Below are 12,455 nucleotides of genomic sequence, written 5' to 3' on the forward strand. Positions count from 1 at the left end.
TCACAAACATTAACTCTAGGAAAGAGATCCTTATACCTAGCTTGTTTCTACATAGCAGAAATACTCTTTTTGAAAGGGCCAACCCATTAGCAGATGGCACTGGTAAGTAAATCCTTTTACTTGCATCAGGTTTTGTTTACCATAAGTCTTACAGGACTGAACCATTATCAATCCAATGTCCTACAAATGATTAAGAACACAAGGCATTTGTTTTTTTTGTTACAAAACTGCTTTATTACAAGGAACATAGCTGTCAAGTGTACTTTCTGTACCCAAGTGGTCAAATACAGTGCAATTTACAAAATTAGCTCAACTGTCAAACGAAAAAAAAAAATGAAAGTATGCAAAACAAGGACGGGACCAGAAAGAAGACAGATAGCCCGGATGTTCAAACCTTACCGTAACTATACAGAAGCTCATCATCAGATACATTATTTGGCAAAGCCATGTTTAGGTATTATCTGAGTGAGCATGGCCAATTCCTGTTTTATGACACAATGGCAGGCAAAGGGACGCAACCCACCTTTCTTTGAAGGATCATTCTGTACATACACTGAAGTGATTTGTCTCAGAAGAAACATCTGTGCGACAACATGGCAGGAACGTAACAAGTGCTCTCATGAGGGTGAAGGATATTGGTAATATGATTTAACACAACCAAACTTGACATTCTCAGCTTCTGAAATATAAATTCATTTCTATTGCTAATGAAAAGGAACCTCCATTGTGACCTCTACGAACAAGGTCACAGCATTGTAAATTTGGGCTGTCTCTCACAATCTCTGTGCCGTGTACTGGGCAGTTTTCTGCCTCGAAACACCCTAGCCTGAAACAGAAGGGGAAATCAGTCTTTTTAGGATGAAATCTATGACTAGTGAAAATGACAGAAACCTTTATTTGTCCATCAACCAACACATTCAAACCAATAGACTATATACGAGAGGTCATTTAGTGAGTGGTCAAGCACATTTCTCTGCATCAGCCAGGAAGGTGAAATAAGAATCGGCCAAGAAGCATTTCAGTGGCAAGTGTGCAGAAGTATCATTCCAAGCTGCTGTGCTTGAAACGGAGCAGAGAGCACGCAGAACAAGCAACAGGAACCATACACGCCTGCACCCAGAAGCATCACCCCGTTGTAACGGGACAGAAGAAGCAGAGAGAAATCTGGACATTTCCAAATATTGGCAAAGTGGCGGGGTAGCTTTAGTTCGGGCATGCTCAGATGCATGTCTGTTATGACCGATTACAGGGTATTCTGATGGCTTGTGAAAGATGGCATGCTCTTCATTTGTCAATGCTCCAAGATATGTATGAAGGTCTGATGGTAATAGCGCCCGCACAAAGAGCCCGTCCTCTCCGTGAGCTATGGCGCAATAAATAAGCTGATCTGTGGCCGGTATGCAACATCTGTTAGAGGATACAAATGCTAAACCCTACAAGTCACACTAGTGCATGTTCCAGAATGGAAGAATTAATGGAGGAGAGCGAGCAGAGGAGGATGGGAATTCAGAGACCAGTCTTGCACATACACAAATAGGGTTGACCCCAATATAGGTTAGTAGTGTGACATAAGTCTAGATACATTCAACCCTTTCACAACTTGATGCACCTTGGAAACAAAATCACTTCCAAAAGATGTCCTGCGGTGAAAAATCAAGTTTGGAATTTCTTGTCAGAGCACAACCCCCCTCTTTTTTATATATATATTTTTTACCGGAACCCACATTGGGAATACCACTGTAAAATGGATCTGCAACGTCAGCTCATGGAAGCACAGTTAAAGGTTTACTGCAACAAACCCAGCTGTAAACTCAAGTCCTGAAAAGGATGCGATTTGTGCTACTGAGGGCAACTGCAAACAAAGAACGTGGCTCTGGCTTTATGGAACTATCTGTGCAGAAAACTTGCTCAATCTGAAGATCTCAGTCACAAAAAGAAGGCTGAAGTTCAGCAGACACCAGCTCTTGAATACCACAGGGTATGTAAATTCTGTCCAAGTTCACACCACCCATCATTTGTCCTGGGCTACGATGGAAGGATCCAGTTTCTCCAACGTTGGCGGTCAGCATCCAACAGGGGAAGGTGCAAAGAAATACATAGCGAGGATAATCAGATAGACAATCACCAGCACTGTGCCTAGTGTAGGAAGGAAGAAAAGGACGGGTATTAGAGAGCAGTCAATTAGCTGCACACAGGCCAATAAAAGGAAATTAGTACTCCAGATTGAACAAGAAGGTGGAGATTCCTTCAAGACCAAACAGAATTTGACTAAAATATTCGAGATCATCAGTCTGGTACATAACACAAGGAGACAGGAACTAACAGAGGGCACAACCAATATGAAAGAAGGTTGCCACATACATCATGCTAAATTCAAGCAATTGGAACTTCAACTCGTGGTTAAACCATCATCACCATAGGGTCCACAATACAAATAGAGCAGGTATGGCTTGTGTGGTCCTAACTTGTCAATTAAGACCACATTCAAACTGTGAGCAGGCTGCCAAGTCCGAGTTGCTTACTTATTTTGTTTTATATACATTTCTTTACTTGGCCCATTGGACATTTCTGGATCAAGGGTTATAGTTACATGTTAACATACTCTCAATTGTAGTTGCTGATATTTTAATATACAACTGAAAGCCCAGAAGGCACAGGTGGTGACATTTGCATCCTCAGAAGCTTTCGGCACCAACTTCAATGGCCGAGTGAGTTACTACAGGCACCAGCTTTCCCTACTATAGGCTAGATCACTTTGCCTCTACATACGCAGCCACTCACCTTGAAAGTAGTCACACTTGCCGTCCATGAAGATGTAGTTCATCAGGATAACACTGAAGATACTGGCCCAAACATGGAGGTCATTGAAGATCAGTGTGAATCCCGTAGGCTGTGGAAACAAGAGAGGAATCTAGGTATGAAAAGCCACTAATGAAAGGAACCTTCTATAGGCAGAGGGAAGGAAGTAGGACTACAGCTTCAAACTCCATCAGCCCCATTTTACTCATGCAGTCCTTACTGTATCCCATTGTTATACAGGGGAGTGAAAGGCCCTTGGATTTTCTCTCATACCACTAGCAGGAAAACTTAACACCAGGGAAGGAAGGGTGGTCCACCGTTTCCTAAATCTGGACACGTTTGACAATAGTAGGTCATGTATCATTTTATTTGGTGGCTCCTTAGATTCCTGAACTCTTAGATACAACAATTAATCATTGATCTGTTACAGCTCTGATTTGCCTTACTTCTTCTTGGCACTAATTAACTGTGATGGTAGCAAAATATGGGCCAGCATAAGGCACTGTTTAAGAAAACAATGTTTCACAACTAGAAGTTTCAGGTACGGTGAAGTCTCTGAAGGATCTTTCAGTGAAAAGGTAGTTTCATCAATATGCAGGAGACTTCTACAATCGGTTGATAACAATTGTGTACTTTTTACAGAAGAGCTGGTAACACCCAACATTCACTGTTATTGAGTCGTGCCTTGGCAGCCCATTGCCACAGAGCACTCCACCCGAGGTCTAGTGCAACAATATCTGGCTTACCCCCAAAAGCGAACAAATAGGGATACTTACATAGAATACAGAAAAGAGTACCAGGATAGGGATCTGGAGCATGCAGACCTGCACAGCAATACAGCTGCCAATCTCAATACTGTTGAGACAAAAATATGGACACAAGATAAAGCAACACCAAATGTTTTATTCCTATAAAGGCTGCAGAAATGCAAATTGCAGCATTATTAAATAAAGTTGATGTGCACCCACCCAGGATATCAGTATTCTAGCACGTCACCCAATCAATTGGCATCAACCTCTGAGGCCATTAGCTGAAGGCATATCTCAGGATTCCTATGCCACTCATTTTAAGTAGTTACGATGATTACTATTGTATTAAAGTGTCATCTAAACATTACACACGAGCACTTCAACATGAAGGAATTGAAAGGAAGAAGGAATATGCTACTTACCAGTATGCATCTGTTCTTGGCATGTAGGGTTGCTGACATTCATATCTGTGCATAGATTGCCGCCTAGTGTTGAGTCCAGATGATTGCATGTTGTTGTCCTGGAAGAGTCTTCGAAGTATTACGAGATAGGTGGCTCCTCCCTTGGTCTACAGTGCGCATGGGCATCCTCAGATTGTTTTTCGCCATTGTGGCAGAGATGGAGTGTAGTACAGTAAGAGATGTCCATGCTAAGAGTGAATGCAGCAGCTGCGAAAGGCACCGGGGAGGTGGGTGGGCGATATGAATGTCAGCAGCCCTACATGCCAAGAACAGATGCATACTGGTAAGTAGCATATTCCGTTCGAGGCATGTGGGCTGCTGAATTCATATCTGTGCATAGAATGTATAGCAGTATCTCCCTTAGCGGTGGCTACCTGTGTCAGTCGCAGCAGTCTGGAAAAGAGTTTTGAGAACAGCCTGTCCTACAGCAGGTTGCTGTTTTGAATGCACATCTACACAATAGTGTTTTGTAAATGTATGTGTGGTTGTCCATGTGGCTGCTTTACAAATTTCGTGTAAGGGAATATTACCCAGGAAAGCCATGGATGCCCCTAGCTTGCGTGTGGAATGCGCCCTAGGGGGAACTTTTAAGGTGCGGTTGGCTTGTAAATAACATATGTGGATGCATTTAACGATCCATCTGGCTATACCCGATTTTGAGATCGGGTTGCCTTTATGATGCAGTGAGAAAGCAACAAACAACTGTTTTGTTTTTCGAAGTGCCTTAGTTCTGTCTATATAGTATAGCAGAGCTCTTTTGACATCTAGAGTATGCAAAGCCCTTTCAGCTACTGTCTGTGGATTTTGAAAGAACACTGGCAGTTCGATGGTTAGATTTATGTGGAAATGGGATACCACCTTTGGCATGAATTTAGGGTTTGTTCTGAGAACTACTCTATTTGCATGCATTTGGATGAATGGCTCTTGAATAGTTAGGGCTTGGAGCGCGCTAACTCTTCGAAGCGAAGTAATGGCAATAAGGAAAGCCACCTTCCAAGAAAGATATTGTATTTCGCAAGAGTGTAGTGGCTCAAAAGGTGGTCCCATAAGTCTGGTCAAAACAATGTTCAGATTCCAGACTGGTGAAGGTGGGTGTCTAGGAGGAATTATGCGTTTGAGTCCTTCCATAAACGCCTTAATTGCTGGCACCCTAAATAGTGAAAGGTGTTGCCTGTTTTGAAGATATGCTGCTAACGCAGCTAAATGTATTCTGATGGATGAATATGCTACATTGCAGCGTTGTAGGTGCAAGAGATAGTAAATGATGTTTTGAGTTGAAGCATCAAGTGGGGTTATATCATTGTTACTGCAATAAATGACTAAACGTTTCCACTTAGCTGCATAACATGCCCTGGTAGTAGGTTTTCTTGCCTCCTTGATAATGCTCATACAGTCTGGAGGCAAGTTTAGGTATCCAAACTCTAGGATTTCAGGAGCCAGATCGCCAGGTTCAGCTGTTGCGGATCTGGATGTTGGATTTCTCCATGGCTCTGAGTTAGGAGATTGGGTGTGAGTCTCAGTCTTTGATGAGGCACCACTGACAGTTCTAGGAACGTTGTGTACCATGGTTACCACGCCCTTGTGGGAGCAACTAGGATTAGCGCCAATGAATGTTGACTTAGTTTGCGTGCCACTAGCGGTATCAATGGAGCTGGGGGAAAAGCGTACGCAAATTTGCCTGACCAGTTCATCCATATCGCATTGCCGTGCGACTGTGGATGTGGGAACCTGGCGGCAAAGTACTGGCATTTTGCGTTTTCGCTTGTGGCAAACAGATCTATCTCCGGATGTCCCCACTTCCGGAAGAATGGTTGGAGCACTTTGGGGTGAATCTCCCATTCGTGCATTTGTTGACTGTGCCTGCTGAGCAGGTCGGCTACTTGATTGTCCTTGCCTGGGAGGTGCTCTGCCATGAGAAACATGTTCCTCTGAATGGCCCATTTCGGCTAGGTGCGACAGCTGTGGTGAGTGTGTTCCTCCCTGTTTTTAAATATAGTACATAGCGGTCATGCGGTCGGTCCGGATCAACACAGTTTTGTTGCATAAGTGTGTCTTGAACGCTTTTAGGGCTAGAAAGATTGCCATCAACTCCAGCAGGTTTATGTGCATCTTCTTTTGTTGTACAGTCCAGAGTCCCTGGACTATGTAATTTAGGACATGGGCTCCCCACCCTAGTAGGGATGCGTTCGCGGTTAACATTATTTGTGGGACAGGCTCTTGGAACAGTCTACCTTTGCAAAGGTTTTGTGGATTCAATGCAGAGTTGTATGCACGACTGGTCACCAGCACTAGGTCTTGTAATTGCCCCCGAGCCTGATTCCACTGCCTTGCTAGGCACTCTTGGAGCGGACGCATATGTAGCCTGGCATGAGGGACTATGAATATGCACGAGGCCATCATGCCTATTAGTTGCATAAACACTTGAGCTGGTAATGAGTGTTGAGGTCTGAACCTTTGGATCAGTGTTTGCACCCTCCCTCCCCCCACCTTTAGTCAATAACGCCACTGTTACCAACATTAGGGCGGGATTGATTAATGCTAGATCTGCGGTGAGGCATGCCGCTGATGTTTATGAACTACTGGTGGACGGCCAGTTGGAGGTACTGTTCCTCACGGAGACGTGGATGACCAGTACTTCCGCTCCCAGTGTGGAACTTGCTGTCCCCAGGGGTTTTAAGATAGCTAGGGTAGATCGACCCCTGGGCAGAGGGGGTGGATTAGCAGTTGTTTTTAGGGATGGGTGGAGCTTCGCCTCTGAGCCTCCGATTGCGGATGTAGGGGGTGAGGTTCTTCACTTTTCTATAAAAACTTCCCCCCATTTCACCTTAGGTGGATCTCTGATTTATAGGCCCCCCGGCCAGGCTAATCACTTTCTGGACTCCCTAGAAGAATATATAGTGCCACGGGCCTTAGGCTTCCCCAAGTTTTTGCTGGTCGGCGACCTAAATATTCATATGGACGTTCCTGATTCCCCTGAAGCCCGCAAACTTGGTGAAATCCTCGAGCTTGCTCAGCTCAAACAATGGGTGACTGCCCCGACGCATGCGGGTGGTCATCTGCTCGATTTGGTTTGCTCCAACTTCCCCATTCAGTCCGTGATTGTTGAAAAAACAACCTGGTCCGACCACGATCTGGTCAGGTTTACGTGGGAAATGGCAGAACCCAGCCTCCCACCTCCCATCTGTCATCCTCAAAAGATTAACTTGCCCGCGTTTAGACAGGCTTTGTCCAGAACTCGCCCAAAACTTAAGACGCTTCTGGACGTTGCGACTTGCGAGTTTAATGAGTGGGTTCGGCAGGCTGCTACTGCCTCCACTAAGCAAACCACGCTGACTAGAGTCAGGCGCTCTCCCTCTCAACCCTGGTTCTCCCCTGAACTGAGAGAGATGAAACTGGGGTGCAAAAAATTAGAACGAGCGTGGAGATAGCTCTGAGGCTAAATCCGCTCTACGGCTCGCCCAGAAAGACTATTATGCAGCCATTAAGGTAGCTAAGGGGAACTACTATGCAGGGCGCATCACCAGGGCGGATAACAATAGCAGAGAGATCTTTGCTATTGTTAAAAGCTTTGTGTCACCTGTTGCTGTTGCTGTTTCCCTCCCGTCCTCTGCGCGATGGTGCGAGGAGTTGTCCACCTTTTTTATTACTAAAATAGCGAGGATTCAGCAGGACCTTCTAGCGGCTCTTCCCGCCGACTGCCTTGCAGCTGACTTGGGTCCTTCATTATGTCCATGTCCGGGACAGCAGCTTACGAACTTCGCGCAAGTTGCGGAGTGTACTGTTCTCCCTCTTCTCCAGTCTCTGAAGTCTGGCTCTCCAGCCGATCCGTGCCCAGCCCGGGTGCTTTCGGAAGTGGCGGAAACAGTCTGCGCTGAGATCACGCAGATAGTTAATCTCTCCCTGGCCGCTGGCGAGGTGCCTTCAGTTTGGAAACAGGCCAAATTGCTGCCGCTTCTGAAAAAACCAGGACTGGATGCGTCGGTTCCTGGAAACTACCGGCCCATTTCCCTCTTACCGGCACTCACGAAAATTTGTGAGAAGGTAGTTCTTCAACAACTGGAGAGCTTTGTTGAAGCCTCCAATGCCCTCCACCCTGCTCAATCAGGCTTCAGGGCTGCATACAGCACTGAGACGGCGCTGGTGGAGATGACAGAGGCAATTCGGGACTGCCTAGACGGAGGCGGCAGAGCGGTTCTAATTTTATTGGACCTCTCTGCCGCGTTCGATACCGTCCCTTATGAGCTCCTCCTCCGCCGGCTGTCGGCCATTGGCATTGGTTGGGTTGTTTTAGACTGGCTGTCCTCTTTTCTATCTGACAGGACCCAGCAGGTCTGGATGCCTCCTCACGCCTCTGAGCCTAAACCACTGCTTACAGGGGTCCCGCAGGGGTCCACTCTTAGCCCCTTACTGTTCAATGTCTATATTACCCCCCTGGTTTATTTGGCAGAACAGTTTGGGGCTAAGATCATAGGGTATGCAGATGATACCCAACTGCTGTTCACCTGGCCAGACGATAATTTAGATACGTCGGCAGTTCATCTGTGTTTGTCCTCTGTATTTCGCTGGCTAACGCAGGCCCAGTTGAAATGCAACGAGGAAAAATCTGAAGTGCTTTTCTATGGTTCCTTCCCCCCCTCGTTCAAAAACACACTGTGGCCTCCAAACATTACCAGCCCGAAAGAGATGGGGAGACCTGCCAAAAACCTTGGCATCTGGTTCACAGAGGATCTCAGATTCGAGGACCATATTAAAAAACTTACAGGCACCTGCTTTGCCACTCTGAGAATGCTCCGCAAATTTTTCCCCTTGCTCCCTAGGGATGCTAAGGAGACGGTTGCTCAGGCACTTATACTGGCAAGGCTGGACTACGCGAATGCACTGTTCAGTGGCATTCCGGCCTATCTGGTGAAACGCCTGCAAATTATCCAGAATGCGGCTGTCCGTCTATTATTTAACATCCCTAGATGGAAGAGCGTCCGTGAAGAGATACGCACGCTCCACTGGCTTCCTGTTGCACAACGCATTTTGTTTAAATCCCTGGTGCTTGCGTTTCGTGCTACTCACGATCAAGGCCCCTTGTATCTGAGAAAGAGATTTACCAGCTATGTCCCTGCACGCAACCTCAGATCTTCCACTCTGTTCAAATTGTACCTTCCCCGTTTCAAACGAGCAAGACTCGGTGGCCAATCGATCTCTGTGATCGGGTCACGGGCCTGGAACGCTCTCCCTCTCCATCTGCGCTCTATGCCCTCAGTGGCTGAATTCAAAAAACACCTGAAAACACATTTGTTTAAGAGTGTAAGCTAAGATGCCTTCTTTTTGTTTTGCTGTCTGCCTCTCCTGTACCCGCGCCAGGATACTCTCAAGTAACAGAGCGCGCTATAAAATGGTTTATACATACATACATTCCGTTGATCCGTGGTGCGTTGGGATATGCTTTTGCTGCCAGTGTATCTATAGTTGCTCCCAGGTATTGTTGTACATGGGAGGGTTGCAAGTGTGATTTTTGGGTAGTTTAGCGAGAAGCCTAAACTGTGCAGGAGAAGGATGGTTTTTGAAATGTGGTTGGCACACTGCTGGGCCAATGGCGCGTGTATTAGCCAATCGTCCAGATATGGGTACACATGGATGTGTTGCCTTCTGAGATGTGCCGCCACTTTAGCTAGACATTTGGTGAAGACTCAAGGGGCTGTTGTGACACCAAATGGTAGGACTTTGAACTGGTAGTGCTGTCCTTGAATGGTGAACCGGAGATACTTACTGTGAGCAGGGTGTATTGGAATATGAAAGTATGCGTCTTTGAGGTCTGGAGTTGCGAGGAAGTCTCCCTTGCGAAGCAATGGTAGACTTGCTGGAGAGTGAGCATATGAAAATGCTCCGACAAAATGTACAGGTTGAGGGGCCTGAGGTCCAATATTGGTCTGAGAGACCCATCCTTCTTGTGAATTAGGAAGTATAGGGAGTATACTCCTGTTCCCTGATGTTGTAATGGGACTGGTTCTATGGCCCCCTTTTGCAGCATACTGATGACCTCCTGCTGCAGTAGTGTTATATGTTCCTGTGACATAGGACGGTGCACGGGTGGTATGTTGGGAGGTGTTGAAGTGAGTTCGAGGCAATAGCCATGTTGGATAATTTGCCTGACCCACTTGTCTGTAGTGATATTTAACCAGACTGGCAGAAAATGTTGTAGCCTTCCCCCGACCGGTGTTATATGGTCTGGGGGTAGTGCCAAGAAGTCACAGTTTGGTGTTAGTGAAGGATCTATTTGCATTGCCTCCACGACCCCTTCCTTTGGTGTTATTGTCCCTGTATCCACCCCTGTTGGTGCTTTTGTTGTACGTGGATTGCTTGTTAAGTCTTGTAGGTGGAGGATTGCTGTGAGGTATTACTTCTGGCTCCTCCTCTGTAATTGGAGCGACGAAAGGAGCCCTGGTGTTGTTGGGACTGGAGCGCTCCCATGGACTTCGCTGTATCCGCATCCTTTTTCATTTTGTCCAGAATTGAGTCAACTGCTGGACCAAATAAAACGTCTGGGTTGATGGGCTGATTAAGAATAGTGGATTGAACCTCATTCGGAAAACCTGATATGCGAAGCCATGCGTGGTGCCTTAGCAGCACGCTTGTATTGATGGATCTGGCAGCTGTATCAGCCGCGTCTAGGGCACATTTAATTGAGGCATTGGTGATGAGTTTCCAAACAGTTCATCTGCCTGCTGTTTATAAGGGTCAGGTAAGTGTTGGAGAATTTCTTCTAGGCTGTCATAATGCGCCCTCTCATATCTGTCCAGCAGGGCCTGTGTATTGGCAATTCTCCAAGAGTTTGCTGCTTGAGCTGCTACTCTTTTGCCTGATGCCTCAAAGATTTTTGACTCTTTGTCTGGAGGAGCAGCCTCTCCGGTAGTCTGGGAGTTAGCCCTCTTACGTGCGTTGGACACCAATCGGGAGTCCAGGGGTAGCTGGCCTTTTATGTATGTAGGATCAATAGGTGCAGCCCTATATTTCTTTTCAATTCTAGGGTTAATGACCCGAGCCCTAGCAGTGTCTTTAAAAATGTCATGTGCATGCTTTAAGACGCGCTTTAACATGGGGAGTGTTTTTACATGTCTCTCAGATGTTGTGAGTGTATCAAAGAGAAAGTCTTCTTCAATAGCATCAGAGTGCATATCTACGTTATGGTAGGTAGCTGCTCTCTCAAGTAAAGAATTAAAGGCCACTGTATCTTCAGTGGGTGATGGCTTAGTTGGGTAAACTGCTGGTTCTGTAATGGGCAGAGTCCCCTCATTATCTGGTTCTCCTCCTGCACCCCATGGCTGTTGGTTGGGGTCTCCAGTTGGGTTTGTGGATAACCAAACCCCACATCTGCATCCTGATCTTCATCTGGGTTGTAGTCAGGTGATGCCGGGTCATGTGGGGTTGTAGGCATGGCTGGATTGATAGGTCTAAAAAGGATAGGAGAGGTAGCACAGTCCCGTTTCTTTTTGAGTGGTATTCTAGGAAAGTCTGCTATCGGCAGAGGCCTTTTCTTCTTTGTATATACAGTCACTTTGCCAGTTGCTGGGTCAATGTACAGCTTTGACTGGTCCTCTGTGGAGGGGTCTGGGTGAATAAGCTCTTCCTCCACAGTGTTTGCCTTTGGTGCCGTAGCTTTTGGTTTGCCAGATTTTGGGTCTGTAAGTTTACTTGGTCCGACCGCTTTTGGTGGTTGGACGAGTTTTTGATGTTTGTTGACACTTTGTCGGCTGGATGTCCTTAGCTGGCTTCACCACCTTTTTTGGACCGAGCGGTTTGTTTGGTTCAACAGTCTCTTTAGGTGTTTTAGGTGTATATGGTTTTGGCTCGATGCCTTTTTTCGGATCGAGGGGCTTCGGCGCGACCGATTTGTTTTTGTCCACAGTAGGTTTCACTTTCGGTTAGACGTTAGTTTTGGGCGTCGGCCTTTTACTTTCGTCGATAGTGTTTTTCCCTTTGTCGATATTGGAGGCTTGATTGCTCGATTCGACGTGCTTTGGCTTAGAGGTTGATTCGATGTGCTTTTGCCTTGGCGTCGGATTGACGAGTTTGGGCTGCGAGGTGGACTCGACGCCTCTCGGTTTGGAGCTCGACTCGACAGATTTTGTCTTTGATGTCGAATCAACGGTCTTTGGCTTCGAAGGTTGTGTTGGGACTATGGCCTTCGGCTCGAGGACCTTTTGCTTAACTACTTTTGGATCGACGACATTAGGTCTGAAGACGGTGTTGTCGACTCGTTTTGGTTTCAATGGAATCGGCGCCGTATGGCGTGTCTCAGAGAACTTTTCGAATAGGTTCTTAGCCGGGCGGTACTGCGGGGCTGTAGAACGAAAGTGTAGATCTTGGCTAAGGCCCACTGGCGATGCCTTGATCTGAGTCTCTGATATTGGTGTAGTGTCTATATGGGGCGGTGTACTCACGGTTTGCCCCTCGT

General features: G+C 46.5%; 1 protein-coding gene across 2 annotated transcripts in view; it reads right to left on the reverse strand.

The window, feature by feature from the left end:
* Nucleotides 1–206: 206 nt before the first annotated feature.
* The window catches only part of LOC147751019 (uncharacterized), a 355,587-nt gene continuing 343,338 nt past the window's right edge, over nucleotides 207–12,455 (reverse strand). For both annotated transcript variants that reach the window (XM_086918906.1, XM_086918905.1), the window contains exons 18-20: nucleotides 3,576–3,654; nucleotides 2,782–2,890; nucleotides 207–2,136 (exon numbers count right to left, since the gene is read on the reverse strand). In XM_086918906.1, coding sequence (XP_086775032.1) covers nucleotides 2,063–2,136; nucleotides 2,782–2,890; nucleotides 3,576–3,654 — 262 coding nt within the window. In that variant the 3' untranslated portion in view covers nucleotides 207–2,062. The remainder of the gene's footprint in view (nucleotides 2,137–2,781; nucleotides 2,891–3,575; nucleotides 3,655–12,455) is intronic.

This window comes from Lissotriton vulgaris, chromosome 1_1, assembly GCF_964263255.1.
Source record: "Lissotriton vulgaris chromosome 1_1, aLisVul1.2, whole genome shotgun sequence".
In the NCBI taxonomy this organism is placed as follows: Eukaryota; Metazoa; Chordata; class Amphibia; order Caudata; family Salamandridae; genus Lissotriton; species Lissotriton vulgaris.